At 39.4% G+C, this 25,164-nt stretch overlaps 2 protein-coding genes across 2 annotated transcripts in view; one reads left to right on the top strand and one right to left on the bottom strand.

The window, feature by feature from the left end:
* Cd96 (CD96 molecule) overlaps window positions 1-24,125 on the top strand; it is a 76,783-nt gene extending 52,658 nt beyond the window's left edge. Inside the window, 7 exon segments of the mRNA XM_051190939.1 lie at window positions 16,908-16,973; window positions 17,649-18,110; window positions 18,252-18,527; window positions 19,046-19,069; window positions 19,072-19,131; window positions 21,722-21,860; window positions 24,003-24,125. Coding sequence (XP_051046896.1) covers window positions 16,908-16,973; window positions 17,649-18,110; window positions 18,252-18,527; window positions 19,046-19,069; window positions 19,072-19,131; window positions 21,722-21,860; window positions 24,003-24,111 — 1,136 coding nt within the window. The 3' untranslated portion in view covers window positions 24,112-24,125.
* LOC127227226 (glyceraldehyde-3-phosphate dehydrogenase) lies at window positions 17,397-18,598 on the bottom strand. The gene has a single exon (XM_051191565.1). It carries the CDS (start codon window positions 18,575-18,577, stop codon window positions 17,576-17,578), a length of 1,002 nt encoding a protein of 333 aa, XP_051047522.1. The 5' UTR covers window positions 18,578-18,598; the 3' UTR covers window positions 17,397-17,575.
* Window positions 24,126-25,164: the final 1,039 nt, after the last annotated feature.

The following is a 25,164-nucleotide window of genomic DNA, read 5'->3' as shown; positions in this document are numbered from 1 at the left end:
GAGAATGAACTTCCACCATTGACAGTTCATGGTTGTTAGGGGAGAGAAACTTAGTTTTCCTTAAGGGTATGGTCACTGATAAGTTGACCATGTTCCAGAGGGTGGTCCCACAGTCATGCATATATGAGCAGCACTAATTAGACTCAGTGAGTTACCAAGAAAGAGATGCAGAGAGAAAGAAGATAGATAGATAGATAGATAGATAGATAGATAGATAGATAGATAGATAGGAAGAAAGATAGAAAGATAGATAGATGATGATAGATAGTGGCAGACAGATAGGATGAATATGCGGGGAGGGATATAAACAAAGTATGCTGAATACATGAATAAAATCTCAAAGAATAAATTAAATATTATATTTGTTTTAAATAGGAGAGAGAGCCAAAGGCAATGTAAAGGCACCACTATACCTTGGAACTAACTGCAGAGGCCACCTTAGTAGATACTAACAGCCTAAAGGAATGCTGCCTCTTAGTGGCAGAAGACAAAGAGCATGTCATAGAGGAGGTGGCATGGAAGATAGAACAGAAAGAAATGAGGACCTGGCTGGCCTCAGGTCCAAAATCAAACTTCACTGCTGGACTCTCTGGCACAAAGAGCACATGCATTGAAAAGCATTTAAGCTGCATGTAAAACCTTAAAAATCGTCTGTACTCGCTGGCTCCATCATTGCGTCCCTGGAAGTTTGTCCTCGGGAAATGAGAGAGAAAAAAAGAGTTCATACACTACAGGTCTTTGTAATACTACTTATCATTTTATCTCCTTGGTGAACCTCATGCCTGCAGTTAGATTAATTATAATCTTTAATTCATCATAGGCTTTCATCATTGGCCAATGGAATATCCTCCATTTTCTTTCATTAACTATTCTAATAATTGATACCTATGATTAAACTCAGTGCCCCCAAAACAAAGGGTGAAAAAGCAGTGTTCAGAGGGGGTGCATTGAAGGAGAGGCACTGAGAAGTGGAATGTAGATGTAGAGCAGAGATAGCATGGCGGATGATGGTGAGGAAAAAGGGACTTCTCAGCCAAATTACAGGAAATACTTATTCTTTATAAGAAAAACATTCAAATGGACTCTTACACTGCATATTACACAAAAGTAAATTGCACAGTTTAAGACCTATCTTAATCTTATAAACTTTATTGTGTAAAAAACTTACAAATAAACAAAAGGCTTACACACTAAAACTAACCAGATCAAAGTGTACAATTCACTGGACTTCGTTACAGTTAGAATAAGCATAGTTTAAGATCTTGACGTCAAAATGAAAACATTAAAATAAGTAATAAACATATGATTTTTTTTGTCCTGGCTCTAAAAGGATAACTTACAAGGAATTAAGAAATCTGGTTCATGAGAAAGAGTGAAAAGATAATTGCATCTGGACAAAGAAGACTCAGGAAGACACACAGTAAAATGAAATGATTGACTTAACTGGACGTTTGAAGTTTATTTTTTGAGACAGTTTCATGTAGCCCAGGATGAGAGTGACTTGAATTGTATTTCAGATCCTCCTGCCTCCACTTCCTGGGTGCGGGGGTTACAGGCACATACCTCCATACGTAGGTCCATCAGTGGTGGAGCTTGGGATCAAACCCAGGGCTTCATCCATGTTAAGCAAGCACTCTACCAAAATGAGCTACATTCTCAGCCTGTAGTCATATTTTATTATGTTGTTATTATATTATGCTGTGTTTGGGATAGAGGCCCAGACAGAAGAGGGAAGGAAGAAGAAGAGGAAAGGAGGAATGGAAAAGAAAGAATGGAAAATTCTTGCCATCCTGCACAGCAGCATGAAGTAGGACATAGATGTTACTGATGTTTTTATTCAGATAGTTGTTTCGCCACTGACACAGTAAGCTGCATCAAGCCAAACTACAAGTATAACAACATTGCTGTTGAGAACAAAGCAACTCTGGAGTGGGTTAACTGGACCCAGAGGATAAACAAAGCCAGAGAAGTAGCTCCCTGGAGCTAAGGCAAGGGGTTGGAGGGGGTGTAGATCTTAGGTGAGGGGTGATGGTGTGCCAGCCAGGAGCTGGGACTGCCAAGCATGGCCAAAGTCACAGCAGCTGGGCGGGCACTTGGGTGGGCTGGTCATATCAAGAAGGTGGTTTGGACTGGCTGCTAGAAATGTGAAATTGGGCTTTTGATTCCATTCCTTTGTTTAAATTTTCCGTGTGGATGGGGTTGGCGTAAATAGGGACGTCGGGGTTTTCCAGCTTGTGCTGGAAATTTCGAACAGTACAGTTAATCAATGCAGTTTCTAGCTCAGAAACTAGGAAACAAAGATCCCATGCTGATTAGTCTTGCTTTATAGTTTATGTACTGTATTCTTAGTCTTTCTGATATGGTTCACAATGAAATGAACTATTATGATCTTTCACATTTTCTGTTCTTTACCATTTGAAAACTTCATTTGTCCAAGGACACCTCATCAGTGTTCTTATCCTAAAATGGTCTAAGATACAATAAGGTCTAGGAAGTGACTCTGACATCCATCAGACAAAGAATGTTTCACTGGCAGCGAAGACTCACATTCTCAATACTTCGTGAATAAGATGTAATCATTTTCTCTCCATAAGTTTAAAAGAAGAAAGAAAAAAAAATCCCCTGCTGTGGGTTGCTCTATTTATAATCATTCACAGGAATCCATTAGAATCTAACAAGCTGAAATTGAATGCTCACTCCTCAACTGTTTTGAAACACATTGCTGCAAGTTGAATTAGGCTGTAGTGCGACATGCAATATTAGATGATGCATTTGGCAAGACTCAGTACAGGCGTTGGTAATGGGATTTTTTTCTCCTCTCAATATGCTTATTTCAATAGATTTATGAAGTACTTACAGGCAGAAAAAAATGATAATGGATGATTTCTGTGTTTCTAGGTCCTTTGTTGCTTGTGAACATGGTCTTGGGAGGTTCACTTTATAGGCCTTATACATATTTAAATACCTCTGCTATTTTTATTGCATTGTATTTATCTGCATTTATATGAATATTTTGAATGCAGTCTTTTGCTGACATTTGTTTATTAACTTAATGAGATCCAGGCTGGGATCAAAAGACATTGGAATCTAATCCTACTTCAACTTCCAAATTTCCCAGGATCACAAAATAAAATGTGCATTTTAATTTAAGCACCTATGAAATGGGAACACTCCACTGGGCCACCTTCATACCCCAGTGGGTGAAGGTAATGGCATCTTAGAAGACATTTTTCACCCCAATGCTCAGCCCATCAGGCCATGGAATGGAAAATTGAATCTTAATTACTTTTTTCCTTATTTCCCTTGTCATTCACCTGGTCCAGTGAAGCTTCAAGTTACATTGAAACCAGTCAGTCTGACCAGAAGATGGCCTCGGCCTTCAGGATTAGAACCTGCCTCTCCACCATCTTTGCTAGCCACCTATGAAACTATTGTGTTCTTAGATCATAAATCAGTTAACTTGCAAATGTTGTGTCGCTTTCTTCAGCTTTACAAATGTATTTTATTTACTCTGCCTCTAGTCCTGGCAAGAATTTTTCAGATTCTTGGTGTTTGTAAATCTTAATGGTTCCACAGCAGTGTGTCTATGTCCCTTAGGAAGAGGGAGGCTAGGAGGCTAGAGCTGTGGCACATTTGTAATCCCAGCACTCAGGAAGACTAGGCAAGAGGATCAGGAGACTCAGGCCTCCTGTGATATGTAGTGAGAGCCGCTTGCACAAATGAAGAGGGAAGAAGGTAACAATGAGGGACTGAGAGACAGAGGTGGCAGGATCCTGCCATGCCAGAACCTCAGGGAATTGGGCAATGACCCTGCAGTCCCTCTGTCCCCTGTTGGTTCCGCTGTCTAAACTAAGCATTTCTGTTCTCCACTTCTAAAGTTTTACTCTTAGCTCACATCTCATTCTACTCCCTCTCCTGGAAAGCATTCTCTCTCTCTCTTTCTCTCTCTCTCTCTCTCTCTCTCTCTCTCTCTCTCTCTCACACACACACACACACACACACACACACACACAATCTACTCTGAAGTGAAAAATGATACTTCCTCAAGTGAAATGTTACTTCTCTGATTTAAAAGTCGACTTTTTGTTAGAATGTCATTTCCTCTGGCCACAGAGACTGAGTAGCATCTCATTTTTATGATTGGGAACCTTGTGAAGGTGCCACCTGTGGAATAGCCAGACATGGCAAAACTGGGCACAATAGTTAGCACAACTGTGTGCATTCTAGAGGCAGGAGTCATGCCATATGCAGACATATTCTTCTTGATGGAAAGTCAAAACAAAAGACAGACCCCCTCCAAATCCCTGTATCTGCTTTCTGGATGTTCTTTGTCATCTCAGTCATTGTCCCGAGGAACAAATCAGGGACTTAAGGATACTCCCTTAGGGAAGATTCAACAACCAAGAAACAGTTCGTTGAAAGTCAACTTCCTAAGCCAAGCATAGTGGGACATATGCCTATAATCCTAGCACTTGGAAGGTGTCAACAGGAAGACCGAGAGTTCAAGGTCCTCCTAAACTACATAGAAAGTTCAAGGCCCACATGGGATTCATGAGACCTTGCTTCAACAACAAAAATAAGGAAAGTCTTCTGTATGTATAAAAACAATGCAAAAATTCTTCCAAATACTCAGAGCAAACTTATAAGAATAACAGAAATATCTGTGGCATCATCAAAAGAAATGCAGATACTAGAACAAAATATGGTACATGTGTATGAAAATGCTTGTACACCAGGTTGAAAAAAAATAATTTAAAAAAATTAAAGAAATACAAAAATATTTTTAAAAGAACTTTAAAAAGTAATTGACTTTGATATAATTTTAAGTAAATCTAACAGTGATAAACAGTTGCCAATAAGCCATAATTTCCCTAATGTGTTAGGAACAGTTTTCCTACCTGCCTGGTCCCAGAGCCGCACCAGCTCAAAATAACACACAGAGACGCTGTATTAGATAAAATGCTGTTGGCCTGTTACTAGCATTTCTTATTGGCTAGCTCTATCTTAAATATTAACCCATCTGTATTAATCTAAGTATTTCCACGTGGTCTTATCTTACCAAAGAGAGGGTCTGGCATACTACCCTGTTGGTCCTACATCTTGAAACTCCTCCCTATTACTTCCTACATCCTCCTTGTCTCCTAATCCCACCTATCTTGCCTTCCTATTGGCCAACAGTGCTTTATTCATTAACTAATAAGAGAAACATATTTACAGAGTGGCATCTCCCATCACTAATGACTGTCAATAGGATGTAAGTGAATAGCCAAGCCACAGTTATTGTACCTAGCGAAGAAGTAGGATGCACTGCAATCTATTGGGCCCTTCACTACACTGAGAAGTACCTTTCCTGCTGAGAAACTTTACCAAAAGCCACTCAAAAAAGTATATATGAACTACTTGAGATTCTACAGCATAGTCTCCCTGTGTTCACAGTTGTGACTGATGCTGGTTTTATACAAGAGATTGTTATTGGTTGCCCTACTGTTTGTTACTCCCATGTCAAAGCCATGCTCATTATGGGTTTTGATGAAAACAGATGATCAAAAGATTTAAAGGAATATTGATTCATATATTTCACAAACATGATGACGCCTTAACACAGACAATTTCAATCAAACCAAGAACTCAACATCATTTTGCTTGGAGACTCCCTGGGGCACTGAAGTCTGGAAAATGGTTTTGTTCAGAATGGGGTGTTTAAATGGTGAGAGTGAGTGAGCTTTCAAGAAACTGTTGGATTAGTGAAAGGAAGGTCATTGGAGATAGCCAATTCTATCTTACAGAGAATTCTATACACAAGCATGCTTCAGGAAGACTACTCTTGTCCAGGAGCAATCAATATAAAAACTATATATAGGGGCTGGAGAAAGCGCTCAATTGTTAAGTGCTTGCCTTGTGAGTATGAGGACCTCAGTTCAGATTCGCACAACCCATGTAAATACAAGTGGGTATGCAGTCTGCATGTAGTTCCAGTTTGGGAAGGGAAAGACAGGTGTCCCCCAGCCCAACAAGCTGGCTAACTAGACCAGCCATATTGAGAGAATGTGCCTCAGTGACTAAGATGAAAGAATGATTTCAAGTTAAATTTCAAGTTAAATCCCAAATCTCTATGTACATGCAGGCCCATGTATACATGCATCCACATGAACTTGTGCCTGCACCACACACAGTCACACATGAATGAGCAAAGAAAAAGGGGAATCATCTCTTCATCTTACTGAAAAACTTTGTAATGTGTTTTTGGTGTTGAAATTCCTCCTTTACCCAGTTTAACTTTCTTAAGACATGTCAAATCAACGGAATCTCCTTTACCTTCACTTCCTTCACTACCAGGATATTCTGAACACATGTAAAACAATAACTCTTATAGTGAAAAATAAAACAAGCCAGATGTGGTGGCACACATGTCTGTAATAACAGCACTCAAGAGAGTGTGTGACAGAGGGAACAGGGATCATCACAAATGTGAGGCCAGCCTGCTCTATACAGAGAGGTCCAGAGCCACATAATGAGAACAAACAAAATAAAATGTGTAAAAATAGCTCTCCCTGTATCCAAAGTGGATTTTATAGTTTAATATTATTATGTAATATGGTTTATTCTAGGAAATGTTTCAGTTGTATAAAAAGAAATGTTATTAGATCATCAATTTGTATAATTTTAAGTATTCCTATTTATATAATTTATGTGGATTGTGGTGATGCTCCTTGAATTTAGTATTAAGCTTGACTTTTTTTTATTTAAGAAAAAAATCAGTACCAACAGGAAAAACTGTTCTCCCACACTTAGTAGAAAACCTACTAGTGTTCAGTGGTTACTAATTATTATAGAATTTTCTTCTTTGGTTCACTGATAATAAACATGTAGTGAAAAATATTTTTGCTTTAAACACAGATTTCTCATAAATAGAAAACAATTGTTCAACCATTTTTACCTTACCATAAATTAATGTATTCCATACTTTCTTGCAAACATACTCTAAAAGGGTACTAAAAGATGCCACTCTATAAAAGTAGGAAGTTAAAGGCAACACTATATTGAAGGGGGGGAGCAAGTTTACCCAGAAAATTCTGCTACCTTCTTTATTTTGCCCAAATGTTCACAATTGATTTTGATTTTTAATTGGTCATTGCTCTTTGTCAATGGAATCACTGTCTAATTATGGCTTAAACACACACACACACACACACACACACACACACACACACACACACACACACACAATGAGCTTAAGCCAAAGAACAGTCCATAACCTATAGATCTCTGGCATTTTGTCTAGAACGAAAGAATCATTCAAGGTGAGAGGGCAGGGTTGGAAAGTTTTACTGATGGTAGATACAGCATCTGCATGTGATGCAGCTTCTGCATGTGCCTTTCATCAGTTGCAGCTACTGTTGACATGCAGAGGAGATGTCAAGAAAACAGGGGATAAACGTTTTTGTTTCATTTATTCATCTGCTTAGCTCTTGGCACACTCTACAGCTCTTAACTGGACGCATTACAGTGGTTGTATTTTAAATGGATAGATATGGAATGTTTCTATTGATGGCAAGCATACACCTCTGTAGTTATCTTCATCAATGTTAGTTTTCAAAGTCAGTTGTGTGCCAAGAAATGGGTCTTTCTTTCCAGAGATAGAACAATAAACAAAACTGAGTTGACAGATTTATTTCAAAACTCATGCTTGTTGCCATCCACTCAAGACAATGGCCTGCCTCCAGGGGTCATATAGATACTGTGCCAGGGCTAACAAGGCCTGTGGCCACAGAAGTCTGTCATTTCACTTTTGATGCACTTCAGTGTCTACAGTTGACTGGAAAAGCCAGGAACCCACAAACACAAATGTCCTTCTTCCCTTTCAAATGTTCCCACAAGGTCTTCAAAGTCCTCCTGATATGTTTATTTGACAAAAGGTCACCATAACACATGAGGGTTTCATTCTCTTCCCTGTAGTGAGGTAGTCCTTCTGTAGCACTGACCACGCCCATTGGGGGGTGGAGCGATGGGCGGAGAGGACCTGAGGAAGGAGGTCGGAGGGGGCCAGGAAGGCGCTCTCTTGCTGGCGTGACTCGGACAGGAGAGGATCGGGTTGAATTTCCTGGTGTTCATCTGTCTAGGTTGTAAGTTATTTCTCCCTGAATAAACATCTATTCGGCCCATTTGTTTATCCTGATCCTTATTTACCGCAATATCTGGTGTCAGAAGCGGGATTTACCTGGGTTTTGCCCCCAGGCGGCAGAAGCCGTCCCCCCTCCCCCACCTTCCCCAACGGGCAGGGTTTAACCAGGTGGACTCACCACAGCTTTGGGACATTTGCCTCTTCCTTACTGCAAAGGAGATCTTTGCCGCTAAAGCAGACCTGAGAAGGCACTTACCGCTTAACATTTTTTGCCCATTTCCCCACGGGACTTTGCATTCGCGCAGAGCCTCTCGGCGGCACCCGCCCGGCAGCACCCGCCCGGCTTGCACGCGTTTCGTCTTGTGTTACAAGTAACTCCAAAAGTCCCCTTTTAACAAAATTCTGCTTGCCATAGTTTGTTAAGAACTTTTTACAGGAACCGGGATCAGACGAGCCTCGGCGGCTAGGCGCTATTTGGCGACACACCTCCAAGCGTAGCTACCACAAGCTGAGATATACAACTAAAAGCATCAAAGTTCCAGGACAGCAGAATTACACCTAAGGTAATTGTAACATCCTTTGCAATTTAAGCTGATATAAAATCTGAGATAAATTGTTCCATAACTATGGCAGATAATTTTACTATGCAGAACTTTAGGAATTATTTTACTTCATATGTAGAAGGGATTTTAGCAGAAGAAACTTATGACTGGACCAATATATACTTTTATTTTGTAATAGCAATGGGTTTCATCATTAACATGATATTCTTAAAGAAATGGTTTGAGATTACAGCAAACAATAAGGAACTTGTACAAACCATGGGAGACTTAGTGACAAAGATTCGAAACATTGAAAATGATGGAATTCAAAACATAGAGACAAAGATTCGAAACATTGAAAATGATAGAATTCAAAGCATAGAAAATATAGAAAGAAAGGTTCAGAATATTGAAGATTGCGTTGGCGAGCTGAAAGGTATAATTTGTTTAATGTCAGATACCTCAATAACCAGAACAGAAACAATGCAATGCATTAACAAACTAGCAGAAACAGCCCACTCCTGGTCGGAGGAAGCTACTAATAAGTTTAAAAAACTGGAACATCAGATAGAAAGACTAGATGACAGAATCTCTTCCATGTCTGAGGATAATGGCAAGCTAGCAGATAGAACATTGTTTCTGGAAGGCAGTTTACACGCCATTCAGATAATATCTAAGGATGATAAGATTAAAAACATGGAATCATTTGTAGTTGGAGAAAGTAAGAAACTGACTGATGCAATGAAGTCTCTAGAAAGTTATTTGATTCAAGAAGTTCAGACACTCAAACAATGGTGAATAGATTTCAGGCTTTAGAAGACCTTCAGTCTGATACATCAGAAGAAGAACTACAGGTAACAGGGCATGAAAAAGATTCAAAATTTTCCACACCATTTAGGGTCAGGGGAGCTTTCCCTGTATCTATTCATGAAAAGCCAGCAACAAAGAAACATCCAAAAGGTGTCGTTGCATATCAGTGGGAACCAATACGTATGAAAGATTTAAAAGGTATAAAGGAAGCAGTAGTCTCTTATGGCATGCACTCACCTTATGTGAAGCAATTAGTAGAATCATGGGCATGGAATAACAAGGTAACCCCTAAGGATTGGGATCAATTAATATCAGCTGTCCTTGAAAGCGCCTCTCAAATAGAATGGAGGGCTTTATGGAGAGAGGAAGCAAAAGCTCTTGAACTTCAGGGCTTAAAGAAAGGTTATAAAGCTCCCCAAGATAAAATTCTTGGTGAGGGTCTCTATGCTGACCCAGAAACCCAAGCTGCCTATGATGAACACATCTTGTCTCTATGCAGTACAGCAGCTTTGAATGCTTGGGATAAGGTTCATGAATTAGGAGAGAGGATAGAACCCTATACCAAGATAAAGCAAGGACCTAGAGAACGTTTTAGTATCTTTCTAGAAAGATTATCTAGGGCAGTACAATTAGAGATAGCAGACATAGATGCTAGGCGAATACTCATAGAATCTTTAGCTTATATGAATGCGAATCCTCAATGCAAACAGGTGCTTTGGCCTTTAAAAATGCGATCAGCACCCTTGGATGAATGGGTCCTATATACAGGCAACATTGAGTATAATGACAATAAGACTGAAGCATGGATAGGAGAAGCCATATCTAAAGGTCAGAGAAGATATCAAGATAACAGAGTTCCTTACTATGGTGACTTAGAAGCTTGGGTAGGAGAAGCCATCCCCAAAGGTTTGAAAAGATATCATAATGTCAGATGTTATAACTGTGGTAAGATAGGACATCTAAAAAGAAATTGTAGGCAAAGCTTCCCTAGAAATAACACCCCCAGGAATGAATCAAACAGAAGGCCTCAGCCTCCTGGGTTATGTAGAAGGTGTGGCAAAGGCAGACACTGGACAAATGAGTGTAGATCGACCAGAGACAAGCAAGGAAACCCTTTACCATCGGGAAACTCCTTGGGGGGCCTCCCGAAGGCCCCCACGTCACAGATGGTTCGAACATTCCCAGTCACAGTGGAAGACAATCTCCCACAGGACAATTAGAAAATTCTGTGCCTATTATAAAAACTCATACTGCTCTGGATGACGAACTAGTGACGGAAGTTGAATCAAACATGACAGAAGGAAATGAAAAACGTATATTTTGGCAAACTGCTATAAATAGTCATAGGCCTAGATTGATAGTTAAGATGAATAATAGACTGTTTGAGGGTCTCCTGGACACAGGAGCTGATGTAACTATCATATCTAATAAATCTTGGCCTCAAAGATGGCCCCTGCATGAGGTAAATGTTCAATTCTTAGGGATTGGAACCCTGGCTCAGGTAAAACAAAGCACGAGATGGATTGAATGTATAGGACCAGAAGGACAGAGAGGGAGGTTGAGACCATATGTGGCTGATGTAGTGATAAATTTATGGGGTCGTGATCTATTACAGCAATGGAATACACAGATTAACATTCCTCCTGTATTAGATAGGAACCATAGACGACCTCATGATTGTGGAAAGAATACTGTTAAGTACTATACAAGACAGAGACCAAATATCCAGGCAGTACAAAAACAAAATACAAATGCTGAACAAACAGAGGAACCAAAAGCCCTACCTTTAAAATGGCTAACAGAGGAACCTGTCTGGGTAGGACAATGGCCTATGACTTCTGAGAAGTTAGAAGCTTTAGAAAGCCTGGTTCAGGAACAGCTAAATGCTGGACATATTGAGGAATCAACCAGCCCTTGGAATTCTCCTGTATTTGTGATCAAAAAGAAATCTGGTAAATGGAGAATGCTTACAGACCTGAGAGCCATCAATAAAGTTATCCAGCCAATGGGCTCTCTACAGCCTGGAATTCCCTTGCCTTCTTTGATACCCAAAGAATGGCCTATTATAGTTATTGATTTAAAGGATTGCTTCTTCACTATACCTTTACAAGAACAAGACAAAGAGAAATTTGCCTTCACGGTACCTAATTATAATAATTCTCAACCGGTGAAAAGATATCAATGGAAGGTTTTGCCACAGGGAATGCTAAATAGCCCCACCCTGTGCCAATATTTCATACAAAAACCGTTAGAAATAATTCGTAAACAGTTTCCACAATCCATAATCTATCATTACATGGATGATATATTGTTAGCTGACTCTAAAGGAGAAATATTAGAAAAAATGTTTGAGAAAGTAAAGGAAGTTTTACCTCGCTGGGGATTACAAATTGCACCTGAAAAAATACAAAAAGGAGAGTCTATCAACTACTTAGGATATAAAATAGGTCTACAGAAAATTAGACCACAAAAAGTACAGATCAGAAGAGATCGCTACCAGACTCTTAATGATCTTCAAAAATTACTAGGAGAGATTTCTCAACTGCAAACCATAATTGGAGTAGAAGGGCATGATTTGAAAAACTTGAAAATGGCCCTAAAAGGAGATAAGGACTTGAATAGTCCACGAATACTATCAGCTGAAGCTGAGAAGGAATTAGAATGGGTAGAAAAGAGGATACTAGAAGCACATGTGGACCGTGTGGATCCAAACCTAGACTGTATTCTGGTTATATTACCATCTAGAGAATATCCTTCAGGGATTTTGATGCAGAGAGAAGATATCATGTTAGAATGGATATTCCTACCACATAAACAGAATAAAAAACTGAAAACATATATAGAAAAGATCTCTGACTTGATTTTAAAAGGTAAATTAAGACTTCGTCAGCTAATAGGAAGGGACCCAGCAGAAATTATAGTACCTTTAACTAATGAGGAAATTTCTTCCTTATGGAAAGATAACGAATATTGGCAGAGAGCTTGCAGTAACTTTTTGGGAACAATTAGCAACAACTATCCCAAAACTGAGAGAATCAAATTCATAAAGAAAACGATTTGGATTCTTCCACGCATTGTAAGAAAAACACCTATTTCTGGAGTTCATACATTCTACACTGATGCAAATAAATCAGGTAAGGCAGGATATAAATCAGGAAATATTAGCAAAGTGGTTCAAAGCCCTTACAATTCTGTACAAAAGGCAGAATTGTATGCCATTCTCATGGTACTTATGGATATTAAAGAACCCCTCAATATAGTTACTGACTCTCAATACGCAGAGAGAGTCGTTTTACACATTGAGACTGCAGAATTTATTCCTGACAATACAGAATTAACTTCGTTGTTTATACAGTTACAAGATACTATCAGAAAGAGGACTCATCCTATATATATAACACACATCAGATCCCATACGGGTCTGCCAGGTCCTCTAGCACAAGGCAATGATGAAATTGATCGTTTATTGATAGGAAGTGTGCTAGAAGCCTCAGAGTTTCATAAGAAACACCACGTGAACAGTAAAGGTTTAAAAAAGGATTTTTCTATCACTTGGGAACAAGCCAAGGAAATAGTAAGGAAATGTCCTACTTGCTCATTCTATAACCAAACTCCTTTACCACCAGGCAGTAACCCTAAAGGTATAAATAGGAATGAAATATGGCAAATGGATGTGTTTCATTTTGCAGAATTTGGAAAATTAAAATATGTACATCACACTATAGATACATTTTCAGGGTTTCAGTGGGCTACTGCTCTGAGCTCTGAAAAGGCTGATTCTGTTATAACGCACCTTTTAGAGGTAATGGCCATTATGGGCATACCTGCACAAATAAAAACTGACAATGCTCCAGCATATGTCTCCAGCAAATTGAAAGAGTTTTTTGAGTATTACAAGATAAAGCACATAACTGGTATACCACACAATCCTACAGGACAAGCAGTGGTTGAGAGATCCAATCGTACTTTAAAAGAAATGCTCCATAAACAGGCAGGAGGAACCAAAACACCCAAACACAGATTACATAATGCTTTATTAACATTAAACTTTCTTAATGCTGATGAAAAAGGAAAAACAGCTGCAGAAAGACACTGGACAATAGAAAAAACTTCTGAACTAAATCAGCCAGTGTATTTCAAGGATGTACTGACCTCAGAATGGAAAGCAGGATATGTGTTACGTTGGGGTAGGGGTTTTGCATTTGTATCTACAGGAGAAGAAAAACTATGGATACCATCTAAGTTAATCAAGATCCGAGTTGAACAAGAGAAACATCTTAATGAAGAGAAATGACAAGTCATCCAACAAACTAGGTCCTATGAGGTGTGCTGAGGCCTCTCAAAGGTAGGGGAAGTGTTCTGTTCTTGTTTTTACAGGAAAACAGAGAAAACCTATCATCAAACAGCCAAAAGACAATGAACATGTAGGTGTCTACAGAAGAGAAGACAGCTCTTCAGAAACAATCACTTAAGGAAGCAGAATCTGATATATGGTAAAAAAAAAAATATTTAATTGTAGTAAACTATTTCTATATAGAAATCTATTTCTCTCTACTATCTAGTATTCCTGAAGTCCCAAATTTTGTAAACCAATGCTGGCTTTGGAGTTGGATTTGGCTTTCCTTCTCTAAATTCAAGCATGTTGTTAAGATTAAATTCATGGTTTCTGCCTTAAATCAAGAAGCCAATTGGTGTAAGGCAGAAGAAAACAAAATCTGGGGACTCATATCTTATGCAATTTTCCTCTGAAATCCTAATTTTCTCACATACTTTTAATGCTTATTGTTGTCTTTCCCTAATGCATACCTTAAAACTTGAAAATTTTACTTTAATATTGATGTGTAACTTTTCCACAAGGAATAATAACGATTCCTAACAGCAGTCTTTGAACTTTCCGGAAAGAAGATGGGGCCCCACATCATCATTTCCACTTGACTCAACCTGATGCATCGGAACTACAAACATCACCCTAAAACCGGTTTGAGACTGTTTTGCTCGAGACAACTCATGACTAGCTAGCTGTAATGGTGTACCTTTTTATTACACCCTGGCCAGTTTCAAATAGAACTACAGTCAAGAATTTTCTGCCACACAGTGACTAACTACATATGTCACAGCCAGTTCTGTTGAGAAATTTGGTTGCTAAAAATTTTCTTCCTACAGGATCCATTGGAGCAATCATCGTCCCATTTCAGCAGGAAGTAATCTTAATATGACTACGCCCCCTTTCCCTACCCTTGGAATTTTGGGATAATAGTCATCGTCTTTGGGTTGGTTTTAGTTATTTGGGATTGGGTGATGCTTACACTCGGGTTTATCTTTTAGACAGGAATAGGGAATGGTTGGTAAAGGTATGGTTTAGATGGGATATAGGTAGATTAGCCTATTTTCTTGAGAATTTGAGTAAGAATGAGATAGTATTTTACAGCTTACATTGTTGTGTATTCTTATGTGGTAAGCTATGTAAAATTAAGTTTATATTTTGTTATATTGTGTTAAATGTTTCCACTTATAATATTTTATGCACATTATTTTTTACCATATTCTATGTATGTATACTTTTCCTGTATTCAAGACATTTTGTATATTGATACAATTTGGGATATTTATCTTGCTGCCCTTTATAGTTCTACCTCTTGTCTTGACACTTATACTCTACCTCTATTTTAGGGATTTACATGTAGGTATATGTAAATAGTTATATTGTTTAAATATTTGTTCCTGCTTTACTCAGGAAAGTTTTAATCAGTCTTTTTAGCTAAGTTCCCGAGTATTACAGATTATCTTCACTCACATTTCCTGTACCTATGAGATTAGTCAGATATAGATGCTTAATCTTCAATCACTTCATAGACATGCAGAACATGGCATTTAAATGTTTTAATATTAGTACTCCATTGACATGAGACACTGTTGCTCCTGACAGCACCGTGCACTTTCCCCGAAAATTTGTTGGACACTGTTGTTGCTCCTGCTGGAGTTCAATCTCGCCTCAGCTAATGGCCTGTTGGGCATAGAATTGCCCCCATCTTGACCACTGATTTGGACATGCAGTCCTATGTGCTTGCAGGAGACAAATATAGAAGACTGCTTGACCTTGCCAAGTCAGGGTAAGACAGCCATTCTATTTCCCTGCTGTTGTGGTGGTCTGTCAAGTTCTCTTGGCCTTAGCCAAATCTGGGTGTACCAACGTCGCTGTGAGACCTAGGGTGACTGTTCAGGTGGCTTGCTGTTTCTGTCCTTGCTGCACCTTTTGGAAGTTGTCCATCCGCATTTCCTGTCTACTCTAGTATTGTTAATTTCCTTCTCAGGTCTTGATGAGGTTGAAGATTAAACTATCACAACTATTATTCTCTCTTCCTAGTTAGATATATTAGGTACTAGACTTACATTTTCCAGCTTAGGACAACTCTATTGTAAACTCCATTTATGCCCTCACACTAGGACTAGATATGTAGGTCATTTTGTTCTCGATTTTCCTTTTCTTAGAGCACACTTGTTATTCACTGTTTTGTATATAGTTTTGTATTAAGCCTAAATCTTTTCTTTAGACTAAAAGGGGAATTGTAGTGAGGTAGTCCTTCTGTAGCACTGACCACGCCCATTGGGGGTGGAGCGATGGGCGGAGAGGACCTGAGGAAGGAGGTCGGAGGGGGCCAGGAAGGCGCTCTCTTGCTGGCGTGACTCGGACAGGAGAGGATCGGGTTGAATTTCCTGGTGTTCATCTGTCTAGGTTGTAAGTTATTTCTCCCTGAATAAACATCTATTCGGCCTATTTGTTTATCCTGATCCTTATTTACCGCAATACTTCCCTTCTTTCTGCTTCTCTGAGGGATGGATGAGAGCCTGTTCTCCATGCCGGAGGAGCTTTCTTCCATTCTTTCATCCTATTGTTAAGGGACTAAGTCAATCCACTTTCATCCTTCTGAGACAATAAGACCACATGTTTTGTTAAGAAAATGTATTCCTTTTCTCATAGCTCTAGATACTGGAAGATCAAGATCAAGATGCAAGCATTTGAGGAAGACTTCCTTGCTAGGTCCTCACATGGCACAAGGTTGAAAGGCTGGGGTGGATGCTCCAAGAAGCCTCTTTCATAAGGGTCTTAAGACCATCCATCAGGGAAGAAGCTCCTGTAGTGTACTGATCTCTTAAAGACTCACTTCTAATGCTCTCCCTTTGTCAACATCTTTTATAGGAGACAACTTTAAACCTAAGCAGTGACTATCACTGAAACTCTCCCAACTAGAGGTGTTAAAATCATAGCATCTCTTCAACTCCCACTGTATTTGGGACCAAATGTCCTTTGCAAGGCTGATGGATAAGATCATTTTAAGTATTCATTACTGTGCCATTTCCCAGTTGTTGGACACAATTAATGATGAAGAAAAATATGACCACAAAAACTGACTCCGCATGTCTTCTTCCATTAGCAGTTTCATTGGTTCTCAGTGAAATGAACACTTCAGCCCATTCAGAGGCAAGGTTGGCTCCTCATGGTGAGTCTCTACAAAAGGCAGAGTGACACACAGGACAGTGGTATGCTTATGTGGGCCCAGGTGGAAGACAAGAATGATGAGATGCCATTCACAGACAGGTGTTTTAAAGAGCTTCCTCCTGATGAAAATGACGAGTGATATGAAAATCCTTCAGTCATTCAGACAAGACACAGAGAGAAAAAAACCTTAGGGTTTTTTTTTATATAGTTTGCATCAAAAGAAATGTATATGATGATGTCTTGACCAGTTACACCTCTGAAAATGTCTCTCGATTTTTAATTTTCCACTGGACATGGAATGATGGATCAATGTGAACTTGCTTATTTATTTCAAAAGAATCTTTAATGAACTTCTACTATATTGAAGCATGGAGAATCCATATTTTGATTAGTTGAATCTTTTTTTTTTTTTTTACAGGTGCAGTGAACTTTATTGATGATACTCAAGAGAGCAGGGCTCCCTAAGCCCCTTAATTCTAGGGGTCTGGGATGGAAACTGTGAGGGAGATTAGTGTCGGGTGTTGTTGGACAGGGACTGATCAGCAGCCAGGGCCTCTCTCTTGCTCATGTCCTTGCTGGGGGTGGATGGTCCAGGATGGGCTCTTACTCCTTGGAGGCCATGTAGGCCATGAGGTCCACCACCCTGTTGCTGTAGCCAAATTCATTGTCATACCAGGAAATGAGCTTTACAAAGTTGTCATTGAGAGTGATGCCAGCCCCAGCGTCAAAGGTGGAAGAGTGGGAGTCACTGTTGAAGTCGCAGGAGACAACCTGGTCCTCGGTGTAGCCCAGGATGCCCTTCAGTGGGTCCTCGGATGCCTGCTTCACCACCTTGTTGATTTCGTCATACTTGGCAGCTTTCTCCAGGCGGCATGTCAGATCCACGACAGACACATTGGGGGTAGGAATGCGGAAGGCCATGCCAGTGAGCTTCCTGTTCAGCTCTGGGATGACCTTGCCCATAGCTTTGGCAGCACCAGTGGATGCAGGGATGATGTTCTGGGCAGCCCCACGTCCATCACACCACAGCTTCCCGGAGGGGCCATCCACAGTCTTCTGGGTGGCAGTGATGGCATGGACTGTGGTCATGAGTCCTTCCACAATGCCAAAGTTGTCATGGATGACCTTGGCCAAGGAGGCTAAGCAATTGGTAGTGCAGGAAGCATTGCTGACAGTCTTGAGGGAGTTGTCATATTTCTCATGGTTCACACCCATCACAAACATGGGGGCATCAGCAGAAGGGGCAGAGATGATGACCCTCTTGTCCCCACCCTTCAAGTGGGCCCCAGTCTTCTCCATGGTGGTGAAGACGCCAGTAGACTCCACAACATACTCAGCACCAGCATCATCCCATTTGATGTTGGCGGGATCTTGCTCCTGGAAGATGGTGATAGCCTTCCCATTGATGACAAGCTTCCCATTCTCAGCCTTGACTGTGCCCTTGAACTTGCCATGGGTAGAGTCATATTGGAACATATAGACCATGTAGTTGAGGTCAGTGAAGGGGTCATTGATGGCAACAATGTCCACTGTGCCAGAATTGATGGCAGCCCTGGTAACCAGGCGTCCAATACGGCCAAATCCGTTCACTCCAACCTTCACCATTGTGTCTCAGAAACAAGGCTGGCACTGAACAAAAAGATGCGGCTGTCTCTAGAACAGGGAGGAGCAGAGAGCCTGATTAGTTGAATCTTAACTAACCTGTGAGATTATGTCTGAAACCATATCTTTTTTTTTGCTAAGCTACTCATATTTTTCAGGGAGTTTCTTCATCCATCTTTGCTTTATAATTCAGAAGTGTGAAGACACTATTCCTTAAACTTTCAGGAAATTCCACTCATTTTGTAGCTATTAGACAGATTCCAGGACCCCAGCCTTGCTATACCTATGTCTTTATAATTAAATTTAATGCATAAATAGCTCCTAAGCCCAATCAGACTTGACATAGGTATGTTGAGGTCATTCAAATTGAGATTTTCCAAGTAATACTTGTAACTTAATTATGAGTTTATATCACTTGATCATATTGAAATGGCTGTCAAGATGAATTTGCAAATGCCTTTACATCTCTAGATGTCATCACTAGCACAACCAAAGAATTCCAGATGTCCCTACAACTGCAAGAGGAACAGCTGAAGATGACCACAGCCATATCACCAGTGAGTTGTTTTTCTTGAATTTTATGTTTCATTTACTCAGTGAATATATTTTGAGCACCTTTCCAGACATTCTGGCATGTATTGGATATATAGTGTCACTGGCATCCTAAAGATTATGGTTCATTGGAAATGACATACAAAAAACAATCCCCACAGTTGAACTTGTTTGTGAAAAGCGTTACAATAAAGTGTTCTCAGAATCTAACAGAAAGACCTGATTTTAACTGGAGAATGGGAAATGCTCTAAGGTGCTTACATTTTAAATTAATCTGAAAGAATAAAAAGGAAGAAGAATTAGCCAATTGAAAACTAGAAGAAACATTGCAGGCTTATGAAAACATTATTTGAGACAAGAAAGATTGTTGTAATAAAGAGTATTCCCGTAGCTCGACTAATAAAAATTATGTCAGTGCAAATGCAATTCCTTGTTCTACATCTTGAAACAGCAAGTGATTAAGTGGAGTTTAAACCTTCACAGAGGTCATGACTGTCAAGTCATAGGAATAGTCAATAATTTCACATGGTGATGAGCATGCTCAGTTGACTAGTGAGCCACATAACCTTTCACATGGGCAGCCATACAATTGCCCATCGCTTGCAGCATTATCTCACACACATCGTGGTGAAGGAACCAAAGACAAAGTTCTAACCAACAGCTTCATGACACTGACTTTATGATCATGAGAGACGTGATTGGAAAGGTTGAATCTCAAAAGATAATTCACCTGCCTTGACATGAAACTTGTTTGAACATTTTCTTCTTGTGTTTTCTAAAATGCTGGTTGTAAAATGTTGGCTCTTATATGATTTCTAGATACAGCCTAGTAAGTTTTGACTTGAAGAAGAGAACTCTACTCAGCTCTAGACTCATTATCTATGATTTCTCTCTCTCTCTCTCTCTCTCTCTCTCTCTCTCTCTCTCTCTCTCTCATGCTATATCACAGACTGTACTATGAACTCTAGCCATTAGTAGAGACAAAGCACCATGTGTTTATGGATAGAGCATCATAAGCTTCAAAGATATCTTCAGTGTTTCCTATGGCAGATTGAGGTGGGAGGTGTCATCAGCAAGATCAAAACTGTGTGTTGTATGAAAAGGAAAAGCTTTAGATTTAATCATAATGATAAACATGGCTGTAGTCAAAACTATGTAAACATACAAAATATTGATAGTACTACTTTTTTTCAGTAATGAAGATTGAACTCAAAGCTTTGGGCACACTAGGTAACTCTTTAGCACTGACCTGCAATCCCAACCTCATGAAACTGATTAAGTCAGTCCTTTAATTCCTATTGTTTTTAAACTTTACTGCATAAAAATAAATAATAAAAGCCAGGGAACAAAGAAACATAGACCTTATCACCACCCACAATTTACCAATTTGAAACAGGAAAAAAAATCAATCTAGATCATTTTTGCTCAAATTATCTGTATAAACCAGTATAGATATTCCTGGAGTGTGAGTGCAAGTACACTTGAGGACCAGAAGAGGCAATCAAATGCCTTAGAGTTACTGTTACATGGCATTGTGAGTTACTTGACACAGGCACTGGGAACTGAACCTCTGTAAGAGCAGTCAGTACTCAAGCACTGAGCCATCTTTCCAGCCCCATGATCTATAATTCTTATTACCTTTTTTGTGAATGCTTTCATGGAGGCCTAAAATACATCAAAAGGTGGATCTGGGTCCAGGAAACTTGTACTTTCTTTTAGAAAAATTACAAATTTCTTAAGGTATGGTAGAGTGATTGCCTAGGCATGTTCAAGTGTCTGGGTTTGATTCACTGGCACTGAATGAATGAATGGATGAATGAATGGAGTCTGAGAATGTAGCTCAGTTGGTAGAGGGCTTAACTAGCATGCAGTAAACCCTCAGTTTAATCTTCAAAGCCTCACAAGTTAGGCATGGAAGCACAAATCTATAATCCTCCATTCAAGAGGTAGAGACAGAAGGATCACAAGTTCAAGGTTATCCTCAGCTACATAGTGACTTCCAAGAAACCTAGAATACATTAAATCCTGTCTCAAAAACAATAAACTGTATGTCTAATAAATTTTGCTCAAGTATTATATGAATAAAAAAAGAAAGCTTGAAGTAATTTGACCATCTAACATTATGAAACAAATTAAATTAACTATAGTACTAGAGAATTAACCAGGCATAAGAATGAGATGCATCATTGTACATTGCCATGAAAATAACTCTAAATACATTCTAAGAGGTTTGGAACAAAATAGTATGCAAGGATGCACCCATTTATAATATATGAAATTTATCTTTATGGCACACATGTATATACTTATATGGTCTTGTAGTCATAGAAAATTGCTGACAGGATACTTAATCAACTATTTCGTTTTCATCTCCTATATAAAGAAACATATAGTGTATACCTCATAATCCTTGAGGAAAACATGTCTCTTCCACATGAAAAGTTAATGCTTTGGTGGTATCAAGGTTCATACATGGCACCTCATGCATGCTGGACAAGCGTTCTACCACTGGGATACATTGAGGTACAGAAATCCCTTTGTTTTCCCCAATGCCAACATTTGGCACTAACACTTATCTCTTTCTGCCCTTGTCAGATATAACCATTAGTAAGCCCAGAGATGGAATGTTCTGGCCTGTGGTTGTAGCAGCTTTGCTCTCTTTCTGCACAATATTGTTCGGGTTTGGAGTAAGAAAATGGTGCCAGTGCCAAAAAAGAAATGTATGTCAAGATATGTAGAGACATCTACATTTTCCATCATAAAATATTTACTTGATATGAAGACTACATGGCAATCCACTCCTAGTTTAACTAGCAAGCCAGTTTTCTAGAAGCTTGTAGAGAGTATACAGTTTTCCCAGGATCACTCAGCACATGGATCATGACCCCAACTCCCTCTCTGCACTGGCTTGCTTGTGTGTGAGATTTGTGTGTGAGAACCAAGGCTGTCCTTGCGGCAAAGCTAAAACTGGGTGTCTTTTTTAATCTTCATTATTTTTTCATTTTCATGCATTTTTGACCTGACTGGGATCAGCTGGGCTCAGATGCTCAAGTGTGAAATTGAGTAAGAGAAATAATTTCTAAGGACTTACCAGCTGCTCTCCATCGGAGCAGGCTTCTCCCATCTCTTCTCTTTTATTCACAAGAAGTTCTCTATGCAGCAGTCTTTAGTAGGTGGAAGGGTATACTTCCCTTTTCTGATTCAGTGATTGGGGTGAGTCTGGACTAGGCTGTGACTACAGGAGAGCCCATAATGCATAGCGCTGATCTCCATGTGTTTGCCATCTAATATAACAATCATTACTGCACAGAATCCTCTTCCTGGAGTACCCCTGAACACTGTAGTAGGTATACCCAAAAGGCACCCTATCTACTACATGTATTCCAGAAAAGCTATGAATGTGTCCCAACCATGTTTGAAGATGGAGGGAACATCATGTCTCAATGTCAAAAGTGAATATTCCTGCTCTATAAGCAACAAATATTTAATGATAATTAAAAACAAAATCAATATTCTGTTTGTTTTTAATCCAAGGACTGTATCTTGAACACCATATGGCCTTAAGAAATTTATATTTTTTCTTAAAAAATACAACATCTTGGATTCAAATCCACATTTTGATATATTTTTAAACATTCACAAACAAGGTAATGAGAATTACAGATTATGGGGCTGGAAAATGGCTCACTGCTTAAGAGTACTTGCTGTTCTTGTAGAGGACCCAGGTTCATTCCCCACCTGTGTCTGGTAGCTCACCACCTCATGTTACAGGTGTTCTGATTGCCTCTTCTTGTCTCTGAAGGTACCTGCACTCACACCTGACATGCACATTAAATAAAAATAAATCTTTTTCAATTAGGGATATTTATGTTAATATAAATGGAAGTACAAAAATACTGTTTTTCAATTATTCTCTGCCTAAATATCTAAGTTATATAAAGATAAAATATACAAAATATTCTCTTTCTCCCCCTCCTATCCTTCCCATTCTCCTCCTCACTCATTCTCTCTCTAAATTGAGATGCTATTTATGGCCAGAGTAGGAACACAAAAATTCTCACAGAGATTTCCCTATTTCATGATAACAAAATATCTTTGAGCATTGGCACAACAAAAATCCCTCATGAACCTGGAAGCTTAGTTCAAATAAAACAAGAGATAGATTGTGCTACTGTGAAATAGAACTTTACACAAAGACAACTTCAAGAGTGCATTATCCCACCAACCAACCCAGGAGTACAGGAGCCCCTCACTTCCCACTTGTTCCAGATCCTCTCTGTGTCCATGAGTGTGCCCGTAAAGGCTGAGGGTAGAGTTGGCAAAGTTACTATTTGAAAAAGCCCTTGAATTTTATGTTTCTGTCTCGAGAGGGATGTTTTGCCCATGTGAGAGTAAAGCTCCTTCCATTAGGAGGCAGTTGCCATGGAGATTATGGGATCTAGTTACAAGACTTCACTTGCTGGGCTGCTTCTCTTAAGCAAGTGCCCTCAAACCTCTATGCCACAGTTTTATCTGTCAAACAGCGATTATAATAATTCTTAGGTAGAAAATAAGTGCCAAGATCGAAATCACTTTGCAAACTATAAAGTGGACTAACCATGTATGTACGGATAAAGCCATATTAATTAAAATTTTGGTAAGATTGTTTTCTGAGTTAACCTGCCAAAACTTCTAAGAAGATAGAATGTATCTCTTCATCAATATAGCACTAATGTTAAAAAGTACCACCTCATGGGTGGATGCAAAGGGATGGGGAAATGAATAGGATCAAGATACATGATGTGAAAGACACATAGGATAAATGAAAATTAGAAAATTAGAAAAAAATTACTTCACTGGCACTCTCGGCACTGAAAGAGAAATGTTTTATTCCCAGCATGGAAAGACCCCCACCTTTTAAGCCCCCACTGCCTCCCATCAAGTATATGTGCATTCAAGAACCCACTGGGCATGCTCTGCCTTGTCATGAGTTGGAGGCACTGTGAGCTTCTGAGCTTTGCCACACAATAGACCATTTCTGCATTCTTTCGGAAAGACAGATACTGTTCTCTATTAACATCATCACCAACCAGCCGAGCCTTTGCTGCAGTGCAAGTGAACGATGGAAATAAAGGAGTTGCTTTTCCCAACACCTGCAGTCTTTTATCTGCACACACTTGAGGTGTAAATAAGAGGTAGAGCAGTAGTTCTCAACTTGCAGGTCTCAACCTCTTTGGCAAACTTCTATCTCCAAAAAAAATGTCTACACTATGATTCAAAACAATAGCAAACTTACTGTTATGAAGTAGCAATGAAAACAATTTTTGGTTGGGTGTGACCACAGTGTGAGGAACTGTATTAAAGGGTCACATGCATCATTAGGAAAGTTGAGGACCACAATGCTAGAAGATAAAGCAATGTTTCCACCCAGTGCCAGTTCCAGCGACCTACTTGTTTATGTAAGAGGTACACATCAGCTGCTGTCATTTTGAAAAAGTTCACTCTATATTTTATCTCAGTACTCTGACTGGGGGAAGACAGTGATTTCCAGCATATGCTTTATTTGTTAAATTTTTTATGATGTTGCCAAATACCCGACAGTAAGAAACTTAACAAAAGAGAGGCTTATTCTAGCTCATGATCTGAAGGATACAGGCCATCATAGAGGGGAAGGCAAGGTGGCAGGGCCATGTGACAGCTGCTTGTTACATGACACTGGCAGAAAAGACAGACCAGTAACTCCTCAGCCCCTCCCCTCTCAGATCTGCCAGCTAGATCCCATGTCTAAAAGGTTCCTTGACCTTTGGACATGATCAACAGCTGAGGACCAATTGGATAAACATGAGCCTGTGGGAAACACTTCACAGTCACATCATAAACATGCCTATACAAAATCTTCTGAATGTTTTCCATCATCTTAAACTAGTTGCCAAAATTGTGATCCTCTCTGACTTTTGTCACATCCCCTGAGAAAATTCTAAGGCAAAAATGTCAAAAATCATCACAGTGATTCCAAATGTTTGCTAAAGGTCTTCATATTGAAATTCTGTCTCTCATTG

This window comes from Phodopus roborovskii, unplaced genomic scaffold (genome assembly GCF_943737965.1).
Source record: "Phodopus roborovskii unplaced genomic scaffold, PHOROB, whole genome shotgun sequence".
NCBI lineage: Eukaryota > Metazoa > Chordata > Mammalia > Rodentia > Cricetidae > Phodopus > Phodopus roborovskii.
Note: the sequence above shows the minus strand (reverse complement) of the source record. Positions and strands in the feature narration are given on the sequence as shown.